A 26,290-nucleotide genomic window follows, 5' to 3' on the forward strand; every position below is an offset into this window, starting at 1 on the left:
AATAAAAAATAAGACACTATATAAATTAAAAAGAGAACACTTAGAGAACTCCCCCAATCTTTCGGAGAAGGAGCCTCTCATGTGGCTCAAACAGACGACTCAAGTTTCCACAGCAGGAAAATAAACCACACAACAATCATTGCTTGTTCGTTTTGCAATGGAGCTGTACAATATTAAACGTACTGGAGACATTGAAGTTACGGAGCACATGTTCAAAGTGTACCATGCCCATTGCATCAGTTCCCATAGGACAAAAATCTGGAGAAAATGTCATGCCGAAGCCACCTTGAAAAATTAAAATTCAAAATCCTCTTAAGTCTACAATACCATTCCCAAATGTTGTTATTTGTCCTGTTGGCAGTCCACTGACACCTTTTGCCGTCAACCTATCGAATCGAAACGGGGCGTCCGGGGGAAGAACAGATACGGAGGGGCACCTGTCTCTTGGGGTGAAGGGGGAACGTCGTTTCAAGCGAACAAATTTTGGTTGCGTGTGGCGGTTTCTGCCAGAACTGTGCAATTCTCATTGTGACCCTCCCTCCGAGCGGTAAGCCACCCCCCCTTCCCCAGATTACGTCTGCGAAGACGTAGGCACAATGTTTTTCACTATCATCTGCATAAACTTTTACACCTGATTAAAAATTTTGTTTTAACGTTAGGAACAAGGATGCAGGCCCTACAAAGGCCTGCTAATTTAGCTAGGCAAGGGAGGAAAGGTTCTCCTCTGAGCACACATACAAACCTTGATGGAGATGGGAGCACATTCCACAGTAAGAATCTGAAGTTTCATCCACAAAAGACAAGAAACTCGAAGGGACCATGGAATGGTTTGCATCATCAGATTCCTGCTTGGGACCTGAAGGCCAGTTGCCACAGCTAAGGTTTTATGGCTGATCTGATGAGCATTTATATTTTAACCATCACAACCTCAGCGTTTACAGAAAAAGATGAACAATGCTCACTCTTCCTATACTGCGGAAGCGAAGTCTAGATTTGGGTTCGTTAAAGAAGTGTGTGTGTGTGTGTGTGTGTGTGTGTGTGTGTGTGTGTGTGTTGTGTCCTTTAAAGCTCAAATGTTCCAAAATTAACCAGGGTACATGAACAGGCCTGCATAGTTAATTCTATGGCTTTCATGGGAGTGGGAAGGAAAGAGGGCTTTAAAAAAAAAGTAGTGATAGAAATATAGGGGGGACAGAGCGATTGTCACAGCTCTTTCAAGCTCAGGAAAACGTTGCTGAATTTAATTGCTGCCATTAAACTCTGGGGTTTTGAGCTGACACCTTGCACAGCCCTTTCTCAACCACGCCGAGGCCATATGCAACAGGTGCCGATATGCAGTGACTGAACGCTCAATTCCATGTTGAAATTGTTTTGGTTAAACGCTTTAAGCGGTGGATAAGGCAAGGGGACCAAGGATGCAGCTCAGGTATTTGTGGCAGTAAATGAATACGGTATTTAAAAATTAAGCAGAGTGGGCTCTTCCTCCCCTTCCCCTCCCCACCCCACCCCACCCCCCCAAAAAGAGATCAGATCATATTATCATCAGCTCAGTTAGAGGAGCGACAAAAAACAGGAGTTACAGACAGGGAAAGAAATCAGGTTGGTTCTGGGCAGCAGATAGATTAAGACTAATGTAAGGAGAGAATACAAGGAAAATGGAGAGTTGGGTTTTCTTTTTGGTGAAGATACAAGTTTGAACTGTAGGTATTGCAACCTGAACCTTAACTGCCCTAAGGATAATGGTATATCCTTGTCCTAATTCTAGAGGGAAACTGAACAATGTAACTCATCATCCACCAACAGAACATCAAGAGATCAAAAGGCTGGAAGCTACAATGGCCATGTGCCATTTGTGGGTTACAACTGGGCTTGCTAGAAGGAGCAAGGAAAGACCCTAGGAAAAAGAGAGAGAAAAATCTGCTTGCTCCAGACATTAGTGCATTGGAATCTCCCTTCCTCTGTTTCTCACATTTATTTATGCAGCATGAACAAACACAAACAAATAGTTTTTTTTTAAAAAAAAAAGGGGAAAGACAACAGATGCAAGCTTAAACCACAGTGAATTTTCTGACCACTAAAATCTGTACTTAAGACAATCGGAACTTCAAAAGAAATATGCACTGGAATAACCAAACGAATGTAATTTGACTGTAGTTAGAGAACTATCTGAATAACTGGTATTTTGCTGGTTTTGAAAAGCTTTTGTTACCCTTGTGAGTTACCTGATGTTGCTCAAGGGAAAACTGACATAGGTAGTATTCTAAGTTAATGCCCATCAGTGATTCTGGAACAAGGGCCCAGACACAGAGAAATGACACAGATGTGTGCCATGGGCCTCATTCTAGCTTTACATTGTTGTGGTGACCTCAAAGAACAAAGCACTGTATTCCTGGGATGGACTCCGGCCACTCTGGAAAACTTTTACAGCGGAACATTGACATGTTCTTTGAGCTAGCCTAAGGCAGCATGAAAACCCAAGATCCCTCTGTGGTAAGGACACAAGGATTAAGAGCTGCGCATATTTAGAACTTCTCCAGAAAAGCAAGTCAAAGCTTCTCCTTTCAACAGGCATCTTAACACAAAACTTTAGAAAGTGAGAGGCAGTTGCGTACCCAACAGGCCATCTACTGCACACAGGTCTCCCCCACACACTGCCTGCTCCCAATATCATGCTGGCTAGGACTGCTGGAAGTTTGAGAGTCCAAGTAAGTACTAAGGGCTACCTATTGCTATCCTATAAACACTACACAACAGGTGCCTGCATACTGGGACATGTTTTGCTGTCCCTCACCTCAAACCAACTGGAATGTTCCTACATCTGTAGTACCTTCGCCACGTCATAATGATGAGCCGTACCAGGATCAGTTGATCAGCAGCACCAACTGAGCAATCAGAAAGACATGTGGAATTGTTTTCTAGACCGCTGTCGGTTAGGCTAGGCACAAGGCTACTTAATAACAACGTTGAAATAAATTTACACTGCTAAAACGATGAAACGCATCGCGATTCTCTTGTTATCCGCGACTGGGGGGGAAAGGAGCCCAGCGTGGCGTTTTTCAATGGCTCTCAACTCAGGAGAAAAATCCCTGGATATTCTGTTGTTCAGAAGCTTTTGCAAGATACGCCATTTGCTATGGAAAAGATGTTCAGGAAGATGATTCCCTTTATGAGAGAATAGAGGCACAGCCTGTAGGCCTGGCGAAGCAAAACTCTGTTTATAATGTATGAATGGTTCCCTTCCCACCCACCCACCGCTCCCTTCTCAAATATACGAAGCAGCTTATTATATATTTCTTTCATGGGGAAATAGACCAGGTAACATGCCTGAGAGCTCACCGATACCAGTCGCCCAATAAGGGACTGGCTTTCACCTTGACAAATAGGGAAAGCAAAATTGAGGGTGAAAAAAGATCTAAGAAGTGGCGGTATAACTAAAGGGAGAATAACACACGATGCAAAATCTTTTTTTTTTCCCTAGAATTTGAGGCGTAAAACCCGAAAGGACCAAGTTAAAATGTTTACTGAAGCTTGGCATTCCGTGAAACTTCCTCTAAAAGATCACATACAAGGGGACTTTTGCCTGGAGAAGAAACGTCTGTGTTAGCCTATCAATACGTACATCATGCGTGTGGCTTTAAAAGACAGGGACCGCTAAAGAGAAACACCATGAGTTGAAATCTATGGGAACTGAGAATCATTCACAGCGCGACCAGCCTCTCTTCGTCCTTAATGCTGCTCTTCCTGGAGACCGGTTGCGTCTTCAAGTTTTAACAAAAAAAAAAAAAAAAGCCTGTGTGATTGCTGCAAGCTACGTTTAAACGATGGGATAAAACTATACATTTAGTGTTTATTTAAAAAGAAGTCATCCCCTATAAGCGGCATGAGGACTGGACAGAGCAGAAACTCAACAGGGCTAATGGAAGGAGTTGGTTTTGTGTGTTCGTGTGCATGTTTGTGCATCATTGAAAAAATAAAACCAGTCCACTGTCCAGCAGAGGCTGCTAACACTCTATCTCTTCGGCCCCCCCTGAGCTCACTCTGCATGGACTTCTGTCTCTGGCCTCTGAAGGCAAAGCTCAGATGGCAGAAATGCTCCTTGGCCCAAAGCTGTGGCGTAAGTCCTACTATTGTGTGGATGAGGAAAAGAAGGTGCAACTCCCCCTCCTCCAGAGTATCCCCCTCTTTGGTGCTGAGGCATGGTATGGTAATCATCCAAATTATCATACTGGGATACCACAGTCATTGTACTTTGGCGTTTGCCAAGGGTTTGGTATGGGTACAGGAGACCAGCATCCCGCTGTGTAATCTCGGAGTGCTGGAACCGGAGGCTATGGCTCCGCTCTGGCTTAGGCGGTGGGCCCGGAGGCTGCCCATAGTGCTCGCTTTCTTTATGGCAGTCTCTGGAGTGCTTTTCAGCTGGAGCAGCTGGGTGTCTCGATCGAGCCCGTTCTCCGTCCTCAGCCAGCTTCGCCTCTTTGTGGTTTAGTCTCACCACGTCATGGTTGGCCGGGATGTATTTCCCACCTGAGTGCTGATACATCAGGGATTCTGTGTGTTCCGACGGGTGGCCCTTTGGTCGGTAATCGGGGTAGGGAGGGGCGTTTTTAGCATCCGGCGGCTGCTGGTGGGCCACTTCGTGTGCAAGGTGCATTCTGTACTCAGTGAAATTGCAACCGACCTCAGGCGGTTTCCTGCTCCTGAGACTGCTTTGCTTCTGAGGGAGCAGAGGTTTCTCTGACTGTCCAGTCCCATAACCCCCACGGTAATGGGCTCTGTCGATGTCCGGTTCCAGCTGGGGCCCATAGTAGTGTTCCTCTCCCTCGGGGGCCCCTCCTTTGCTTAGATATCTCCCTTCTTTCCCGTCAGCAACAGTGAGGAGTCCAGTTTTCCCAGGATCAGATTTGCTACGCAAGTGAACAATGTCCGTGGCCCGTACCTCCTCTTGCAACAAAGGGGCTACATTGTCGTACTGGGACATGACCGGCCCCTTGACTTTCTGGCGGGCACGGCTCTCTCGGCGGATGGACTGCATGCAGTATTTCTCCATATCTTCCAAGTCCCAGGAGGCATACATGGGTTTGACGTCAGGGGCAGGAGGCACATCCCTGCTAATGAAACTGTGCTCTTTGCCTGCTAGGTGCCCAGGAAGGCCTCCTCGAGAGTAAGGTGGTAAACCAGGACAGCGATAGAGGTTCTTAGTCGGTAACTTGGAGTAGGAGGGAAACTCTTTGCCTGGGGGAGGATGGAACTGCCTCAACCTCATTGTACCATAAGGGTCCAAGTCGTAAAAACCGCCCTCGCCTGTGGTGTAGCAAGAAAGGCTGGAGGAACTGGAGTAAGGGCTGTATCGGTAATGAACCCGGCCATTCTCAAAATAAGGTTGCAACTGAGTGACATGATAATCTCCATGGGGCTGATATGGCTTGTATTGGAGGAGGGGTCTAGGGCAGTAAAGAGGATCGTCATCAGGAGGCACCTCAGTGCGGGAGATGGGAACCGATCGGATGGCGGATGGGGTGGACACGTGCAGAGAATGCACCCTCCGGATGGTGGGGTAGGGTGGGGCTTCCTCCGCACAGCTGCTGCTCCTCATCGTTGGGCTTAGGGAAGACAGATAGTCGATCCGACTGCGAGGCTTGGCGTAATGAATGTACGAGCTCTTTCCTTGACTGGCGTACGCATTATATCGGGACCCCAAGGAAGGGGGAGTCTCCGACAGAGAAGGGTAGCCCGGATGCTGCTCAGACTTGCTGTGAAAAAGCTGGGGTTGGCTATTTTCAGCCCTGTATTGGTGAGCCGATGAGGGTTTGGGATGCACTGGAGGCTCCGGCATGCTTTCTGACTTGGAGGGAAGGAAATAAGCTGATGGAAGGGATGCTTGCTTAGACAGGGCAGGGGTTGCCAACGCATCCTCTGCTGATAGTGGCAATGAGGAAGATGCCATAAAAGCATGGAAATTGGCAGGGTTTATCGTATCGGTGCTGTTGGAATGCATGGCGGCTGCAAGTTTGCTCTCCATTGTCCTCACTGGCGGTACTGGAGGCATGAAAGCGTATGATGATTGAGCTGGGACAGATTCGGACCTCATCTGTAAAGGTGGCGCCCTGGCATTTTCTCGGGGTTTCTCCAAATGTCCCTGATGAAACAGAGCCACTGGGGTGGCTGAAGTGCACTGAATTGTAGCGCTGGCCTCAGCACCCAAGACGGGAGCCGGCTCAGCTGTTCTAGGCTCCAGCAATTTGTCTGGAGTTGTCTCTCCTTGTACCTGATAGAAGAAAACACAAAGATTAGTTATAAATCCCAAAATGGTTGCTGAGATGAATACAGACTCCCCTTGCAAACCAAACTAGTTTTTAAAACTAGCAACTCAACAGAGCTTTTCCAGGGAAAAAGGTACAACTTTTGATAGCGGGGAATTTATTGGCAGCCAAGACATCAACCATTCACATCACTTCAACGGGAAATGTAATGGGATGTAGAGAAGTCATTTCTGAGAATTAATACTTCAAATTTGGGGTGACCTTATAGAAATGTGGGCTTTTTCAAGTCTTCAGCTACTACTTATTGCCCATATGTAACACTTTCCATGCCTATAGGCGGGAGAATGTGAAAATCTGAATCTTTAGCAATGTTCAAATATCCTTCATTAATTATACAGTATGCATTAGTTTACTACTATCATTAAAGAAAATGGGACCAAATAGTCAACAGGATGGTCCCTGCTGAAAACAACAATAGTTGCTTATGAACCATCTTACTGTAGCTAGCCAATGTGTGTCAGAATAGCACCACCTACTGATAACAATTAATTTAGTGCTTCAGGTTGTTATGGCAACCCTAAACTTCATCCAATGGAAACCGAAATGTTCCATCCTTGCTAACTATTATTTTCTCAGGAGAAATTGGAAACCAAAGTCTCAAATGTTCCATTTTCTCCTGGGATCCATTAAAAGACCCTGGGAAAAAGCCCGAGCACCTATGCTCGCCTTAAGGAACGTGAGCAGAAGGAAAAACGGTTAATTGAAATAGAAAAGGGAAGCCAAGTAAAAATCAAGTAAAACTGAGGTGCAGGGGGATAGGAGCAGAGTAGAGGTCATGTTATTTTGGACAGAAATTTTCCCTGAATTATAATGTACAAAAAGAGAACAGAGTATGGAGCCTACTAAAGTTTTACCTGACTGAAGCCTCCTGAAGGTTTCTTGGGAGGAGTCTGTCCCACGGCTGGCTGGTCCCCTGGTCTCACGGGTAGAACTTGGTGGCCTCCTGCAGGAAGAGCTGCCTCCCCCCACGTAATGTTGCCGGTGACTGTGGAAGGCGGAGGTGGGACATTCTGTCTGGACATGCCAGGATTAGGTTTGGCAGCCGCTGGGTGGTTCTTCATTACGCAGGCCAGATCTGCGGGGACGTTTTTCTCCCCAGGAGTGACTGAAGGAAAAGGTAGTCTGTCCTCCACTTTACAGAGGGGAAGATGAATCTTGGTGGCCTGGGTTGGGTTCTTATCCAAAGGGACACCAGCGTGGAGTGGAGGACTTTCTAGTGGTATCTCCGCTGTAGATGACTCGGCCTGGACAGTTCGTCCAGGACAAGCATGAGGATGACTCTGTTCTTCAGAGGTAAAAGACTGAGTAAGAAGATGCGTGTCCCCCACTGTACATGGATAGAAGTGAGAGTGATCCCAACCCATGTTAGTACCTCCATGAAGGTCTCCTGCCATGTTATTTGAGAAAGAGGAGAGGTCCCGATGTTCAGACATGCCAACGTGGAGGTGGTTGTCGCCTTCAGATGTGCCACTGCTTTGGGGGCCCTGAACTAAGGGCAACCCGCTTCTCGGAAGATCCCCCATCATCTGAAAAGTGAGCGGGTTCTCTGGAAGAGCAGCATAGAACTGGAGCTTTTCCGAAGAAGAGCTGGGATATGGGTGGAATTTTTCTAGAGTTCCTGCACTCTCACAGTTGTTACAGTCTGAATAAATATCTGGCTTCTTCTGGGACTGAACTGAAGCTTGTTGGGCAGATTCGGCCAGGGCTAGAGCCAGGATGCGGGCGGCATTTTTCGGAGGTGGAGGAGGGACAACAGAAACAGAATTGACTGGAACAGAATCCTGGGGGGTGACAAGGGCAACAGCTCCTAGTGAGAAGAAGAGTGGAAACAAAACAAAACAAAAACAAAAGAGATTGGTTTACTTTACCCCGTTAAGGAGAGGGAACAATTTCCTATAGATCATTATAAAAAATAAAAAAAAATAAGTTTTTTTTTTAAAAAAAATAGTCCAACATTTCACAGTGGCAACTCCTTGGCGTCACCAAAGGGCGTCTTCTCTCATGCATGCAAAACGGGGATAGCAGATCGGTGTGAAAAAGCCGACGCGAGATTGTGTAAAAGTTCCTGTTGCGGTCCTAAAGACTAAGCGGTAGGCAGAAAGAAAGACAACACCAGGTCGTTTGATGGGATCTTTCACACAACTTAATCACGGGGTTACTTTTGGCCAGGAAAAAAGGTCCCTTCTTCGAGTGCAGCCCAATTTATTTATTTATATAGTTAGTTTAAAAAAAATATATCAGGAAGCATTCTGATCGGATGAGATCATCTCGTGTTATGAAAAAAAGTGAGACGGGGCTATATAAAATATTCACAGGGTTGTGGTGTGTGTGTGTGTGTGTGTGTGTGTGTGCGTGCGTGTGTGTGTGTGTGACACAAGGAAGCTGCAGAGAAGCTTAGGTTCTTTTAATGTTCGCTATCGGGACCGAAGCAGCCTCTATAGGCTCTGGAAGACACATACTTTGTTATTATTATTATTACTACTACTATTATCATTATTACCAGTGTTTCCCCCTCTTTTTAAAGGCGTGCAGAGAAGCGAGAGCTTGGCGGCTTGCGAACTTAAAGAAAAAATGGAGGAAAACACACTGTACCTGGCTGTGTCAGTCCAGAAGGTACAGGCTTACTCTGGCCGCTGCTGAGCGCAACCTCTTCTTGAAGCTCTACTTTCTTGGTATCTCCGGCGTTCTGGAGTTCTTGCTGGTGTTCTTCATCATGCCTACTTTCAATGCTCCTCAGAGGGGACATGCCGGACGTTTCGTTGTTGTCGACGTTTTTTTTAGCCCAATCCAAAGGGCCGACACTTTCTGACACGCCTCCAATAACCACGTCTGGCATGCGGCTGGGGACAGCATAAGGAACGGGCTCTGATGCAGCGAGTGGCGGAGATCTGACTGGCTTTTGACCTGACTTGGGGGAATAGGCACAGGTGAGCTTCTCGGAGAAAGACAGGAGTTTTGATGGTCTATCTTCAGATGGGCTCAAATCCAGGGTGAAGAAGGGACTTGGGTTTTTTTCTTGGTAGGGAGAAACTGGTTCCGAGCTGGTGGCACTGCAGGGCGTATGAGATTGGCTGCCCGAGTCTAGCTCTTTCTTAAAGAGGCTTGGCTTATCCTTGTTATAGTCCACAGATTCCAACAGGGAAGTGCTGCTGTCAAGACACTCCGATTCTGCTTTGGGTGGGCTGCATTGAAAGGACATCGGGTCGAAATCCAAGCTAGCCACCCCAATCTCCGGCGGGCTCAGGTCGACGTCCTCTGCCGACCTGGGAGAAATGAGGGCAGGAACCTGTAGATGCCCCTCGTCGCCGTCGCTTTCTTGGTCGTGGGGCAGATTGTCGTAAGAATTGCAGCGATTCATGTTCCCCAACAGTTCCCCATTGAAAGAAGCTGATAAAGCATCGCTGCTCGATCTTGGTCTTCGGGGTCGAAACAGTTTAGACTCACCTGGCCAAAAGAAAAAAGAAAAAGAAGAAAGACATCCATTAGTACTTCGCTCAGTTATGTAAATGCTCCCCTTGTGTGAAAGGGTCGGTTGCTCTTTGGTTTTCTGTAAAAAATACAGGGATATATTTTCTTTGTAGTTTGGAGGTGGTGGTTTGTTTGTTTGATTTTTGAGTTGACTTTATTGATTAGCCCTTGGGCCATATCAAATTGCAGAGTTCCAGATACAAATTATTAATAAAATCTGATAAAAATAATATAATATGGAATTGGAATAAAATACGGTTTAAAATGAAATTGGAATAAAATACAGTTTAAAATGAAATTGGAATAAAATACAATAACTTAACCCAGAGATAAAATATGATACAGTTATATTTTGGTGTCACCCCCTTACAATTTATCCCAATCAGTCCCACATATGCCACAATCTCAACCGAACCATTTTGTGCTGTGTTAAATGTTATGCTCAGGTTCTGGACGGACATAAGGTTAAGTTGTCTTGATATGGGGACTCTGCAGTTAGAATACAGGATGTTCTTTTACGTCTGGTCCCAGAAGTTCATGCACCTTCCCGCATCCATATTAATGTCTTCACAGCTTTGTTTTTCCTGCTAGGACTGGGAAATGAGAAAGAACCTCTCAAGGTTTCTGTGCATATTATTTAATGGAAAGATTCCTTTCCCCCCCACAAAAAAAATTGCACCAAAAAGGGTAGTGATAAAAAGTGACTTATTAAGGAGTAAAAAGCACAAGTTTCTTCACCGAATGCAGATACAGACAAGCTTCCTGACACTTTTGCCTCCTAATTCTTTGTAGATGTGATGTTTACAGAAGTGTGCATTTGCTGTCTCTAGAAGAAGCTCTCTTGAATAACCAAATAATGAAGGATTGTAAGTTGAATAAGCAAAATAATGGAAGATTTCAATTAAACATAAATGTTCGTATTACTATTATATAAGCTTGCTAAATGCAATAAATATGATTAATAATATTGTATTTGTATTAAAATTAATTAACTTAGACTAGGGTGATTGGCATAAAAATGACACATTGAAATACTGAATAACTAAATAATGAAAAATTATAATTTAATAAAACTATGTGTATTGCTAGAACTATATAAGCTTGTTAAATGAAACAAATATGATTAATACTATTTTATTTGCATTAAAATGGATGACACTCAGGTGCTACATTGTTCACACATTGATACGTTTGTATAAAAAATAAGAACTTGAGAATCTCTAGAAGAAGCTCTTAGGAAAATGCAAATAAAAGCCAACTTGCCATCTATTGCATGCAAAGATGAGAGAGATTCTTCGCTCTTGGCGGAGCGCAAGGTTCCACTGTCTCCTCTTCCACCTGATCAGAAACAAAACAATGGACTATATTTAAAATCTGACCATACATCCCCAGAGATGAAAACTGATTTGTCCAATCCAGTGCTTCTCAACCGTGGTAACTTGAAGATGAATGGATTTTCAACCTCCAGAATTCCTCAGCCAGCTATGCGATATCATGCTGACTGGAGAATTTGGGGAGTTGAAGTCCACTCGTCTTCAAGGGTGCTTTTTCAGGAGGCAATTGGGCTTTTTCGTTTTTTCTTTCCATTCCCCACCATCCAGTCAGAGCTGAAGAAAGTTCTTGGACGAGAAGTGAAACATCTTCAAAGAAAAACCAGAAAGTCCAGTTGCCTCCTGAAAAAGCACCTTTGGGACAACCATGACCTGGATGGCTGAGAATCGCTACAGACGGTCACTCATCTTCAAGTTGCCAAGGTTGAGAAACACTGGACTAAAAGAACATGTCAGATTCTTTACAGAGTTGAAGTTTTAGTCTTGAAAACAATCACTGTAAGAATCAAATGAAGCTGAGACTGGTCAAATATTATGCAAGAGCGTAGTGGACTGACCAAGAATATATAACAAGGTATGTTTTCAGGCTGCAATGAGGGGAATTCAGTTCCACAGGAGTGCCCCTGAGCCAGCAAAGGCTGTTTTAGCAATGCATGCTAAGAAATTAGAGCAATGCCCCTGTGTATAAATGCCCCTGTGGAACTGGAAGAATTCAGGCTTTTCTGAATTACATTCAGAACAGAGCATGCTATGATTTATTTTGAAATAATTAAAAAAAAAAAAACAGCCCATGTGGAGTAAGCCAGAAGCATCCGAGCTCATCTCTGCAACACTGTCTCTTCCTTAAACACCTTGCTGTCCTGGATACAGGGTGCCCTTACCTGCCAGAGCTATTGCCTTCATTTCGGATGGTTCGCTTGGGTTGCGCTGCAGTTTCCGTTTGGAAAGCGAGGATGATTTTCCCAGGTTGAAGAAAGAACGCCAGCTGCCCACGGGGGATTTTTTCATCTTACTGGGTGGCCTCTTTCTACAGCAAGAGAAGATTTGGCATTGAGAAGAAAAAAAGGATTGAATGCACCGGGTGGCTCCGAAAGCAGCCTTAGCAATTCACACTATTCAGAAGCTATAAGCCCGCGTCCTTTTATATAGGACAGCGGCATTTAGAGACATGCACTGAGAGAAAAAAGAAGAATATTTCAATTTCAAAACTGTTCCAATGCAACCATGGAAAACCTAAGTGTGGGACAATGCAATTAGACCAGAGGTCTCCAAACTTGGCAACTTTAAGACTTGTGGGGCTATGCTGGCTGAGGAATTCTGGGAGTTGCAAATCCGCAAGTCTTAAAGTTGCCAAGTTTGGAGGTTCCTGAATTAGACAGACAGACAGACAGACAGACAGACAGACCCTCCCTTCTACCTTTCAGATGGGAAGTCTATGATGGTATGGAACTTCCCCTGCAAAGCAGCAGGTCCTTCGCCTACTTCGATGTACTTGCTGTCAGTCAGGGCTGGAGAATTTATTTGAGCCTGAGTCCTGGCCTGGGCCTCCTCTAAGGTAAGCAGCTTTGTGGACGGGGATGACACCAGCAAAGATTTAGGTCGTGACAAGGAACTGTGACCTGCCACAGAAACACAAGGCAAAGCAGAAGGAGAACGATGTGAGTGACGAGAACCCGTGAAGGAAGAGATTCCTGAAGCAGAGATATCACAGCCCAACCAGAGGTGGCATATTCAGCAGGTTCTGATCCATTCTGGAGAACCAGTAACGGACATTTTGAGTACTTCAGAGAACTGGCAAATGCCGCCTCTGACTGGAGATTTTACAGTATCCTTCCCCTGCCACACCCACCAAGCGACACCCACAGAACCGGTAGTAAAAAAAATTGAATCCCACCACTGGGCCCAACATTTCCTTTATTGCAGGACTTAATGCAGAGAATCTTCAAAATACATTATGTTTTTTACTAAGCAAAGTCTGCCAAGGAAATAATAAAGTTTGGGTTTAACATGATGGACATTCCATCAGATTATTTTTCCTTCCTTTCGCTACATAACAGGACTCAATTTTGCTTCATGGTTTTCTTTTTCACTTTCTATAATTTCACCTCTATAAATACTTGAAAAGGCATCCCTTTTCCCGCATAATGTCCTTCTTGTACAAGCTCTTTCATTAATATAAAATGTTTCGTAAAATGCCATTTCTCCTCGCCGAAGGAGTTGGTAAGTTTTACTCCCAATTTCAATTCAAGAAAATATTGCTTTAAGATTGTATTTGGCTTTAAATGCTTAAACATTACCAACTACCTTCTAGAAGAGATACTGCTAAACCCTGTGAGTTCAAAAGCCATTTCTTTAAAAAAAAACACTCACAGGAGAAATTCCACCATATTTAGCACTTTTTTACATTTTGAAGACAGTAATTAACAAGTCAAGAGCATCAAACAAGCAGACACTACTTCGTAATGGCAACTGTGCTGAAAAGGTTGGGAATATACATCAGGCCAATCCACAACACATCTGTTGAGTTTTGCCTTAGTATGTTGTGTGAATTCAACCACTGTGACTTTTAAGCCATTGTTAACAACTTAATGTGTTGTGGAAACCCACTCAAGTGTTTTTTTTTTTAAGTATGGCTTTTTTTAAAAAAGGAGCAATATGTAAATTCACTATTTATCTGCTCTAAGGGGAAGGCAGGCGTGGTTTAACATCAACTGAGTTCATGTCCCCCCGATGTTCTAATTGGTTTGTTGAATTTCCTAGAAATGTAACTTTTCCAGAACGGTGACAGTCAGGGAAATGTTTGCTGAACTCTGAGACTTACTGCTGTCACTCAAAACAATGGATAATTTCACCCCATTCTTTCCCCCAACTTGAGGGGGGGAAAAACACATTTTATGATTTTACTATGGAAATTCTCAGTCATCCAGGTCATGGTTGTCCGAAAGATGCTTTTTCTGGTTTGTCTTTGAAGATGTTTCGCTTCTCATCCAAGAAGCCTCTTCAGCTTCATCAGCACAGACCTGAAGAAGCTTCTTGGATGAGAAGCGAAACATCTTCAAAGACAAACCAGAAAGTCCCGTTTGCCTCTTGAACAAAAAAAAAAAAAAAACCCTTTGGGATATTTAACGATCATGATGGTGGAACGAAGGCTTGGTACAAAGCCTTGAATAGCAAAATGCTTTTAGAGTGGATGCTCCACAGCTGGGAGAGCTCTGCATGGTACCCAACTGGTAACAGAGGGACCATTTTTCATGATGGACATCTGTTGCAGGACACCCGCTAAGCTTCGTTAGCTTCCTATGAATGTGAGGTGGTTGTTTATTAAGCTGCATTTCTCTGTTTGGTCAGGCAAGCAGAAAAACGAAAACTTCTGACGCTGCTCTGCCTTCGCTTTTCCATGTTTGTTTTAGTTTATTTCTGACATACGTACCTGCACTCTCTCGAATGACAGAGCTGAGTTTAGAGCTGAAAAGGACATCCACGTGATTGAGAATGAATTCCACAACCACGGATTGGATTCGCACTTCCATAAAAGCTGCTGTTCCACTGAAGCAAGCAGATTCTATCTGCTTTGATCTAGGGGAAAAGAACGTGAATGTTAGCCAGCGCTCCAGCCAGCACTAACAGTTCCTGGTGTACACAGACGAGTCAACTGAATGCCTTCCCTTTTTCACAGGAATAAATATTTGCACAGTGGTCGCAGTGTGAAGTCTACACACACACACAGTGCTGCAGAGACAGAGACAGATTAACAGAGTTGGAAGGGACCTGGTAGGTCATCTATTCCAACCGCCACCCTAGCAGGAGACCCTACACCATTTCTGGCAGATGGCAGTCCAATCTCTTCTTGAAAGCTTCCAGGGATGAAGTTCCCTCAACTTCTGAAGGCAACTTCTGCTCCATTGGTTGATTGTTCTCCCTGTCAGAAAGTTTCTCCTTATTTCCAGGCTGAATCTCTCCTTGATCAGTTTCCATGCATTATTCCTTGTCTGGCCTTCAGATGCTTTAGAAAATAGGTTGGCCCTCTCCTCTCTGTGGCCCCTCAAACAGGAAGACTGCTATCCTGTCTCCTCTGGTCCTTCTCTTCACTAGACTAGCCAAGTCCAGTTCCTGCAACCGTTCATTGTATGTTTTAGCCTCCAGTCCCCTAATCATCTTGATTGTTCTTCTCTGCACTCTTTCTGGACTCTCGACATCTTTTTAATAGTGTGGTGACCCAAACTGGATGCAATATGGTTGACATAAGTTGACAGCTTGTGTATTCTCTCTTCCATAATATAATGCAGAGCAGTTACCGCATATGAACTTTTTATCTGACTAGGAAGAATCCTTCACCTCTTTCTTGCAAAAGAGGGGTGCATAATTTCTCTGTGAGACTTTATTATCTGTGGCAGTTTTCCCTAACAGGGAATAAAGCTTAGTCTATCACTGACCTAATTCCTGGCAAAGCCACAGGTGTAACATCTGAGACAAGACAAGCTTCTTACTAGGAAAAACAAGTAAAGCTTATTTTTTTGGTTCTCACCCAACCTATCCTGCTGTTTCTTCACAAATCAATCATTTACCTAGTTGGTGCCAATTGCCCCAATGAATGTTTTCCATTTTTTCCTTAAAAAAAATTCTGACAAAAAGTAAAATATTATAAGCCACTTCTCACACTACAGAAAAACACTTTTGTTTTCAAAAGGCTTTTTAAACATAAAAGGTGCTGGTAGAACTTTTCTAACAAATGTTATTAAAAGGTGTAAGCTGTCATGAGCTCAGTTCAACAAATGTGGTTTAATCTCCGTATACAATAAGATGCAAAATAACTCTGAACAAGTAGAGCTATCTGGTGGCTTCTACCCTTTGCAATTGTGGTGACATGCAGACAACAACACAAATGTATACCTGCCCCTTGTGTGCTGATCAGCATATACGTGAGAACCTCATGGAATGCAATTAACGTTGCTAGTTTCTGGGCAAGATCTGTTTAACTTGTACAGATTTTAATCTTGTATTTGATCATTTAAATTCTATGTTATGACACAAACAAACAAACAAACAAACAAATCTCCATATTGTTGGTTACCATAGACTAACATGGCTTTCTTCCTACAATGTCTGCAATCGATAGATACCTTAGTAAGTTTGGTGCCCAGACAATGGCTAAGTTCTTGGTATGCATGTTTGTGATGGCACAATATTCAGCCAGGTATGACAAATGCCTCATAAGGAACTCCAGGGTCCTGGAAAAAAGACAAGAATTTCAGATAAATTAGCCTATTTTTTTTTAAAAAAAAACCAAGCTAAAGGAGATATTTTGCTTTTTGAAAAATGGCCAACTCTTTGCTTCCTTGTTGCATTGCAAAACCAAAGGAAGACAACTATATGGCACGTGCATCAACATAGTGCTACATGTCTCCAGCAGTCAAGCCAGCAGTCAAGGTTTATATAGGCACTCCATTACTGTGTGAGATATTCCATTACTGGTGACTTATTTACTAAATGGCAATTGCCATCTTTGATGACCATTAGAGGGAGCCTCAACCACATTATCTAGCTAAAGAACTGTACATTTTCCCTGTGCAGCGAAGAAAGAGAGAGAATGTCAAGTTTAGATGTTGAAAGCGGCATCAAGAGATGGCATAACCGACCAATAAAAATATGTTAAACCTTTGTTAGTAGATATTGTGTACAGAAGGAACACATGGATCCTTTCAGATATGGAAATTCTAAAAATGAATGGTATTTTGAGTATCTAAGACTTCAGTATCTAAGACTGATTTATGTTGATTGCATATTTAGTATCTTATGACTATCACTAAGTGTGGTATCTTATGATTTATGATAAATGTATTTCTATGGTGACTATGATATATCACTTATAGCTTTTATGTACTGTGACAGCTTATGCACCAAAATAAATTCCTTGTGTATCCAATGATACTTGGCCAATAAAGAGATTCTATTCTATTCTATTCTATTCTATTCTATTCTATTCTATTCTATTCTATTCTTATTCTTATTCTTATTCTTATTCTTATTCTTATTCTACATCTACTTTACTCTACAGATATTTCAGAACAAAGAACAATTAATTTTCCCTGGGTTCTGCTCTCTGATTTATGTGAAGTAGTGACCAGGGTGCTGGATATGAGTGAGGCAGTTCCAGTCCTCCTTTTGGCACAGAAGCAAGCTGGCTGATCCTTGGGCCGATCATTCCCTCTCAGCTCTGAGCAGCTTGGGGCTTTGCACAAGCCAGGTGAAACACCAAATCTTTTGCTATATGTGCTAGGTGAGTTTGGTGCCAAATACAGGTAGAACAAATCAGAAGAAGAAAAATGAATAATAAATAAATATAATGGGACTCTCGTGTCTGCTGACGAACAAGGGGATGCTTTCCTGAATGTAGAGACGTAAAACACATGCATTTATTGCACTATAACTGGATAATCCAATTTTAGTATAAAACAAGATGGAAACCCAGCCTCTCAGCCCCCCACAACCGATGACTCAAATGTTCAAATAGCAATAGCACTTAGATTTAGATACCGTTCCACAGTGCTTTACAGCCTTCTCTAAGAGGTTTACAGTCAGCATCTTGCCCCCAACAATCTGGGTCCTCATTTTACCCACCTCAGAAGAATGGAAGGCTGAGTCAACCTTGAGTCCGTGAGAACTGAACTACCAAGCTGCTGGCAGCCAGCAGTCAGCAGAAGTAGCCTGCAGTATTGCATTCTAACCACTGCACCACCATGGCTCAAATAGGCCTGAGCCTAAGCCATTTGGCTCATGCTTAAGAAATAATGTAGACTGCTACTTCCTCTAAACTTGGGGTGTCCAACTTTGGCAACTTTAAGACCTGTGGACTTCAACTCCCAGAATTCTGGCTGGGAAATTCTGGGAATTGAAGTCCACAGGTCTTAAAGTTGCCGCAGTTGGAGACCCTTGCTCTAAACAGCGATGGATATGGGGATGTGGCAAGGAAAAGAACAACTGCCAGACCTCCTAATTCTACATGGCTGTAAGGAGCAAAGGAGCTAGTATAGGAATAGATACAGCAACCCTCAATGTTCTACGTGGCCTGTGCTAAAAATTAGCGAGAAATCTTAGACTTTAGTAAGATATATTTCTTTCCATCCCGAAATGGGTTTCATGTTCAGTTTCTATGGCATGCTGAGTTAGACATCTGATCAAAGGATTAACTTCTCAAGTTTCCCATAACCACACTATGCCCTTTCTCCGAAGCTGGATGCCCACACAGGGTACGCAGCAAACAGCAACATTCTCCAAGCCGGCTACAAGAGGATCTCTAAATGTTTTCCAGATCTTGTCTGACTCACTTCTGCCAGCATGCGCATCTAATCCTTAATGTGGATTGTATCAAGATGAGCTGTCCTACTTCCCAACTGACTCTGTGGCACGTCTTCTTTCTCTTGCTACGATGAACAGAGTTAGAAGCTCGCATTTTTCAATTCTGTTAAATTTTTAATTGACAATTCCGCCTGAAGGGCAAGATAAGAGCCCATAATTTCTTAAAAATTTGTTCCCCTTTCGCGCCCCGGATTTTAAACTTTCTACGAGGCACGCTGAGTTTTGCACAGCGCCTCCATGCCCACTTCATAGAGCAGGGCTATCAAACTCACGGCCTGCGGGCCAGATGCATCACGCGCTGGCCATGACCATGACCATGACCGGTTTAGCAAAAGAAGGGGGAAGTCCCGATACGTCACATGACAGTGCCATGACGATGCGAGTTTGACACCCCTGTCATACAGGATCAGCAGAGAGGACACCGATGCGTTATTTGTCTTGCGGATCGAGCTAAATAAAGTAGAAGTCAACCTCGGGTCATCCTAAATGTTTCAGGATGTGCACTTCAGCGGCTTAATTTCACAGAGGGAAGAAGGGATCCTCAGTAAACCAGCAACTTATAGGACAGGCAGGTTCACCTCATCATGTAGGCAAGTCCTCGACTTACAAAAGTTCATTTAGTGACCGTTCAAGATTACAAAAAGACTGGGAAAAAAGTGACTTGGGACCATTTTTCACACTTAGGGGCCGCTGTGGCATCCCCAGGGTCGCCTGATCCAAAATCCCAATGTCTGGCAACTGACTCGTATTTATGACGGTTTCAGTGTCTTCCGGGCTCACGGAATCCTCTTTTCCGACCTTCAGACAAGCAAAGTCAATGGGGAAACCAGACTCACTTAACAACCGTGATTACTTGCTTTTACAGCTGCGGTGATTCCACTTCACGACTGGGGCAAATGTTGTAAAATCGGCCAAAGCTCACTTAGCAAATGTCTCGCTTAGCAACATGAATTTTGGGCCCCAATGTGGTCTTAAGTGGAGGACTACCTGTACAGCCTTATGACTGATTGATTGATTGATTGATTGACTGATTTACTCACTCACTCACTCACCCCCTGGCCTAAGGCAGAGCCCACATTTCCCTAGCAATTTCTCATCCAAAGGCTAACCAGGCAAGATTCCGCTTAGCCCTGTAGCCAAAGCCAAGTCAGCCTACCTGCTCAACAGATCAAGAACTTCAGAGTCTTTCAAGGATCGTTTTGTAACTACGAACGGAATGAGGAAGGCAGAGAGGAGATTGCTTGTAAAACAGGGTGGAGCTAGGTTAGTGTTAATGGAGACATATTGCTATGTCTGCGGGGAAAACATCACATGGGCTTCCACAAAATCACCCAGGGTTCTTTTTTAAATAACATAATCACCCGGCCGTGTAAACACAATCAAAATAATTGTGCAAATGATCCATGTAGGCAGACCTGTAGTGTGGTGGTGGCAACTGCTGGATGACATCGTGGATTTTCACCAGTCTTTCTTCGTCGGTAGCAGCAGATACAGCATCCTGGAAAGGGGAAGGAAAAAAATCCCAAAGTCTTAACCCAGCACATTTGTTTCTTTTTTTTTTTTCCCCTAAAGCTTTCCAGAAGAATATTATCAAAATCATAATGCAGAGCAAAAATAAATGCCTAGCTAAGTATATTACTTTGGCATTCTGTAGCAATTCCAATATACAGCAATGTATAGGTCAGGGGTGTCCAACTTTGCAACCCTGCTGACTGGGGAATTCTGGGACTTGGAGTCCACAAGTCTTAAAGTTGCCAAGATTTGGCGCCTCTCTTATGGGAGTTTTCCCCATATTTCTTCCTGGCAAAATAACTGTGAGAGTTATTTACTTACTTGCATCTTTTGGAACTTGAACTGAGATCTCTTAAATCCACATTGGCATTCTCAACTAAACCTAGTTTAGTTGCTAAATTGACATTGGCATTCTCAACTAAACCTAGTTTAGTTGCTAAATTGACATTGGCATTGTCAACTAAACCTAGTTGCTAGTTTCTGGGCAAGATCTGTTTAATGTTTACATATTTTAATCTTAATCTTTTAATCTTACATTTTATATTTTAAATTCTGTGTAACGTATTTGAATTGTGATGCTTCTGACATGAACAAACGAACAGACTGCCATGGCTTTCTTCCTACAACGTCTGCAAGCAATAGATATCTTAGTATCTGTGATGACCCGGAGTGTAACACAAATGTAACAAAATCCAAAACGTAAATAAATGTCCTCTAATGCCTCCAACTTGGCCCCACTGTTCAATCATTCTCAGTTGGAGATAAAACGTGTTCAAAAATAGCCTTCAAAAGAAAGCAATACAGTCCAAACTTCATGAGCAGATAAAGGTGAAATAAAAAACCAAACAAACTACAGTGACGAAATTTCCACAACGGACCAGGATAAGTATAATTACCAAATTCAAGGAGATAACAAGGCACAGTCTGTTGGAAGGACGCCAATCAGGATAACATCAAAACAAAACAAAACACACTTTGTCTCCAGCATTTGTCAGAATGCAGGTCCAAACTCTTATGCAGTTCTCACGCCTGCAGCCCCTGAAGAGGATCAAGGCCCTCTCCTCCCAAGTAGACCACGACTCTCCCTTATCCTCTGGTCCCTGCATGCCCTAGAATGGAGAGGGGATGGGCCTGGGTCCTCCTCTGACTGCCCAACTGGCCTCTGCCCTTCCCCAGCCTCCTCCACAACCTCCGGAGCCACACTTCCACTCCCTGTCCTCTCTCTCAGAATCAGCCTCCACCAGGAGCATGACACTATCTATCAATTGATTTCACTACCACTCTAAATAAGCTTAAAGCTTCTTTTCCTCAGAGAAAAGCCATCCCACACTTCATGTTCTATAATATAATGGAAGATCGAATAGATTCTCATATATATTTTATACAGCATATACAGCAATGACATATGGGGAATATGCCAGTTATTTAAGCGTGCTCTGGTTTCTCCAAATCATCCATAGAAAATTTTAAAGAAATCTCTGAAACACAGCTCCTGATACCCATATAATAAGGGTGGGAAAAACAATCTTACTGAAAATTTCTCATAGAGCTGGTAGGTGAGCAGAGGATTGGGGAGCTCTCGAAAATAGAGCTTGCAAAGTGAACCCACACAGTGTATATCCTGAATATAGACGTCTTTTGTCAAGTCGGGGATTTGTTCAGAGTCAAACTCGTGCCTGAAGGGAGGGAAAAACAAAAGGGGATGAGGATACATAAAAAAAAGAATATATACAATCAGAAGGAAACATGATTTGCCTTTAAGTCAAATATGAAAGCAACTTAAACACATGTTGATGTTTTGTAAAGCTGTGTGTTCTTTTTTATATGGTTTTCTGACAGTTTCATCTTACAGCCAATTAGTTTGCTCAGAAAGAACTACTAGCTGTAAAGTAGATGAGGCAATTACATAAATAATTGCAAGATACGTGGCCCATGTCATAGAGTCACATTAAGTATTAAATGACAGCTTCCTGTTTAGCTAAATTACCCATCTGTCAAACCTACAGAGCGAAAGACGAGTGAGAGGAATGAAATAAAGTCACTGAAAGCCACCCCCAGCCCATATACAAGCCAAAGAAACCAGAACCTTGTGAGTTTATTATCCAAACTATAAAAAAAGTTTTACTATGCAAACTATATTAAAAAAAACACCTCCCTATACCTACAAAACGAAGTAAAACTGTTTTTGAAACTTGCTTCTATATTACCTGTGATCCTACTGAACGTTCTGGAGTCAGATATTATCTCCAGAAAAACCCATCTGTTTTCTATCCTAACTGATTATGTACTTTGGTTTTTCAGCCAGGAAAAGAATCTTAAAATCCAAAAGGCAGCTTTGGAGTGAAGGAGAAATCAGGTCTTAGAAAAAGGGCACGCAGCAGAGAATGAAACTCACAAATAATGCATACAACCTTACCGTAACTTTTGGATATTGGATGCGATCCCAGACAGACGATAGATTCCATCCACAATACCATGTTTTTCAATGAATTCAGTGCAACTCTTGAGGACCTGGGGAACTTAAAAGGAAAAGTAAGAAGTATTAATGGACCATCAGATATACTCAACAGCATCCTGGCAGATTTATCCATGAAAGGGTTCTTCCCAGGCAACACTTTTCTTAAAACTCTTGCTTATCCCATTCGTTTATAGATCCAAACTGAAATCAATACATTTCAAAAAGTGGCCTCAGATAAGTACCACTGAGATCCGTTTCTAAATTGCAGCTATTACTTTATTTATCAGCTTTATTAAACTGCAGGGTGGAACTCCTAGCCTTTATTTAAACTCACTCCTCTCTATAAGTAACTGAATTTATGGCAACATTCTACAGTACTGTTTACTAACAACCATTGATTCAGAATTCATACAAATTCAAAGACCCCACACACACAAACACAAGTTTCGTTTTAGTTTTATATGTTGTACAAATTCCGATATCGGTCTCTGTCAACCTTATATTGTAATGCATACCTAACCAACTGTGGTTTAGTCGAGAGGACATGATTAAACAAAGTTGTTTAGATGTAATATGTGAATCTACTTTTTGTACCATTTAATCGACAGCATTAAGCAGATGGAATATTTTCGCTGGGTTAATGGCTAATTGAGGATTATTCATCCATTGTCACCCAGCATGTTTTTCTTTCTTTCTAGGGATAAATAGAAACAGGCAGTATGGAGGATGGGTTTAAATAACTGCTAGGAGTTTAACCCTGCAGTATAATAATACTGATGCCCACGACTCCTACCCTGCATTTTTAAGGCAAACTGATGCTCAGGGACAATACTACACATCCCATGGAGGATTGGAGCTCCTAGTGATTGCAATGTTTTGTTTAACTTGCAAAGACAGCTAAATATTGCTCTAGTTCTGCTCTTGGATTTGTTGTTTCTTAACTGGCTCTAGCTAGAAGATCCCAAGGCCTTTGGATAAAAATAAGAAAATCAGCTTAGGAATGTTGGCCTTTAGCCCACTCACTCTTGACCTAGACAGTTTCAGATTATCAAACCAGACAACAAGTTACTCTTAAGTTAATTATTAAAGTTGCTATATGTGTAAGGATATATATTTGAGCATATTAATCAGAGGAATAGAAAGAAAGAAAGCCACCTCTACAGTTTCCAGAAGACAGCATTAAATGAAGTTAATCAGTAACTGAAAAAGCAGCGACTCGGATTAGGATCAATTCAAAAGTAGCTAGCATTAGGCACACGTAAACATTCAGACTAACATACCAACCAATCCAACAGCAAACCATTTGAAACAGCCAATTCATATACTTTTGCCCTTCAAAGGAGTAAAACAGATTTCACATGGCGAATATCTTAAATACCACTTAAAACTGGTATTTGCCATGGTTAAAACATAACAAGCACACACATTTAAACCCTTGCAGATACCATGACTAGATAACTTTGAAAGATTCTTTGGAGAGTTTAAAACCTATTTGTATTAATCTGCCAACTCTCATAAACTGAGAACTGAGAAGGTATACTGAATAGTTCTTAAAAGCAAATCTGTATATAGCAGATAGCATTGTCTCAGGGAACAATTACAACACTAGATTTCCTGGACAATTAGGTTATTATTGAGTTGGAACATCCCAAAAATTATTAAAAGGAATGCTCAAGAAAAAAAAATGTAAAAGGGAGACCCAAGACAGGAAGACAGAGATCTCTTAAGCCCAATACTGAACTTGCTCTGTTTGCTATAAGCTCAAACCCAGTTTTGGCAGAAAGATATTTTAAATGCATTTTAATTGCAAACCCTTCGCAAGGACAGATGTACTTTTCTTGATTATTTTAATCGAGTTAGTGATGATGGGAGACAGGTTGCTGGACACAACAGGCATTTGGCCTAAGCCAGGAAGGCTTCTCTTGCAATCTTAACTAATTCACAAAAATCACTGCCTGGCTATTTGCAAGTTTGCTTCTCTAGGCCATCAACCTCAACTTGTAGCAATTACCCTTTTAAATTATAGATTCCAGAAACAATGGCTTGTTACTGGGTTTTAGCAGTCTGTGCTCGGAACATTTTTTAGAATATAATTGCTATGCTCATTAGGAGCCCACATTTTAGGTATTAGGATCTGCTAACATGAAAGGATGTGAAAAGGTCTACTGTGTCATCATCAAAATCATAAGAATATAACTTTAAACCCTCTCTCCATCCACCCATCCATCCATCTTCCCTCTTCAATTTAAAAACCTCAACTTTTCTCTCCTAATTCCTAGTGAAACTGGTCCCCTAAATGTTTGACTCAAATAAAGCATAACATAGTTTTCAAAACCAAGGAGAACCCCCCCCCCCAAAAAAAATCATAAGTACATCTGTATTTGCCAATGGTTTAATCCATTAATGAATAGTTTAAAACAGGCATCCCTAACCCCTGTTAGGAACCGGATCGTGCAAGCAAGCGAAGCTTCATCTGCACATGCGTGTCAAAACCATTCCCTCCCCCCATGGAAAAACTGTCTTCCATGAAACCAGTCCTGATGTATTCATTTGTACATTCATGTTTACATGTATTCAGGGCATTTGCCATGCTCTTTATGGTATTTGTCTTTCATTAACTCCATTCTCCTCCAGGAAGACCTTAGGCCAGAGGTCTCCTCCAAATGTGGCAACTTTGAGACTTGTGGGCTTCAACTCCCAGAATTCCGCTGAAGAATTCTAGGAGTCTGGAGAAGTCCACAAGTCTTCGAGTTGCCACATTTGGGGATCCCTGCCTTAGGCCCTGCACAAAAACACCCAGAGGTTCTCAAGGACCCCCATTATCCCCACGGTCACCCCTCTGAATTGCTTTATTGACACAACAATGGATACGGAGAACAAGCTCAACAGATTCCCCTTCACTTTTGTCTCCTGGAGCTTTCCAGCCTTGGAACAAACAGCGCCAGGGAGAGCTGTATCTGTCATCATTAAATTTTAGGAACATCCCACTGTGACATTTAACATCCAGGTAAAAGAGAAAACAATCCCCTTCTCAAAAGTGAAGAGGGGACAAAGATTTTTTTTCTAAGATGGTACGCATAGATAAGTCTTTGACGTTACAAATTGAAAAAGTAGAAGCAGCATTAAAAGTGAATATCAGCATCTGTGCCACTGAATGTACATGAAGGTGGGGATCAGAGTACATATATTCCCCTCCAAAGAAGGATAGAAAGATTTTTAAAACCTGTAAAACAGATTCAGGTGTTTATCTCACGATGTATCCAACCCAAAAGATTCCCAGTCCAGCTACTGGGGCATCAGCATTGGGGAAACTAGCACCAAAGACTTTGTTGGAATCCTCTACAGGTAGTCCTCGGCTGACGACCACAATTGAGCCTGACGTTTTTGTCGATAAGTGAAACATTTGTTAAGTGAAGAACTACAGTTCTTCACTTAAATTAGCAACACGGTTCTTAAGTAAATCCGGTTTTCCCATTGACTTTGGCTGGTTGGAAGATCACATGACCTTGGGACACGGAAACGGCCATAAATGTGAGTTTGTTCCCAAAGCATCTGAATTTTGATCACGTGAGCAGGGGGATGCTACAACAGTCATAAGTGTGGAAAAATGGTCATAAGCCACTTTTTTTAGTGCTGTTGTAACTTCGAACAGTCACTACGTGAATTTTTGTAAGTTGAGGGAGACCTGTAGCTCATTTGCCATGTTGTTAAAGGAGGAAGAGGAACACTAAGTTGGCCAAACATTCCACAGTCCTATTTGTCCTCCAGAGACACATTAATTCTCTAGTCTCCCTGTCAAAATGGATAAGAGGACTTCTTTTCACCATGCAACTGTGCCATAGAAT

The 26,290-nt window shown here is 42.6% G+C and overlaps 1 protein-coding gene across 5 annotated transcripts in view; it reads right to left on the reverse strand.

Moving 5' to 3' along the window:
* Positions 1-1,162: 1,162 nt before the first annotated feature.
* The window catches only part of ARHGAP32 (Rho GTPase activating protein 32), a 107,009-nt gene continuing 81,881 nt past the window's right edge, over positions 1,163-26,290 (reverse strand). For all 5 annotated transcript variants that reach the window (XM_026709197.2, XM_087939106.1, XM_087939104.1 and 2 more), the window contains 11 exons: positions 22,404-22,506; positions 21,519-21,663; positions 19,891-19,973; positions 16,240-16,347; positions 14,550-14,695; positions 12,537-12,738; positions 12,001-12,146; positions 11,052-11,126; positions 8,913-9,764; positions 7,175-8,127; positions 1,163-6,265 (listed from right to left, as the gene is read on the reverse strand). In XM_026709197.2, the coding sequence (XP_026564982.2) occupies positions 4,034-6,265; positions 7,175-8,127; positions 8,913-9,764; positions 11,052-11,126; positions 12,001-12,146; positions 12,537-12,738; positions 14,550-14,695; positions 16,240-16,347; positions 19,891-19,973; positions 21,519-21,663; positions 22,404-22,506 (5,045 nt within the window). In that variant the 3' untranslated portion in view covers positions 1,163-4,033. The remainder of the gene's footprint in view (positions 6,266-7,174; positions 8,128-8,912; positions 9,765-11,051; positions 11,127-12,000; positions 12,147-12,536; positions 12,739-14,549; positions 14,696-16,239; positions 16,348-19,890; positions 19,974-21,518; positions 21,664-22,403; positions 22,507-26,290) is intronic.

The sequence above is a fragment of the Pseudonaja textilis genome, chromosome 9 (genome assembly GCF_049901715.1).
Source record: "Pseudonaja textilis isolate UNSWEBS1 chromosome 9, rPseTex1.2, whole genome shotgun sequence".
NCBI lineage: Eukaryota > Metazoa > Chordata > Lepidosauria > Squamata > Elapidae > Pseudonaja > Pseudonaja textilis.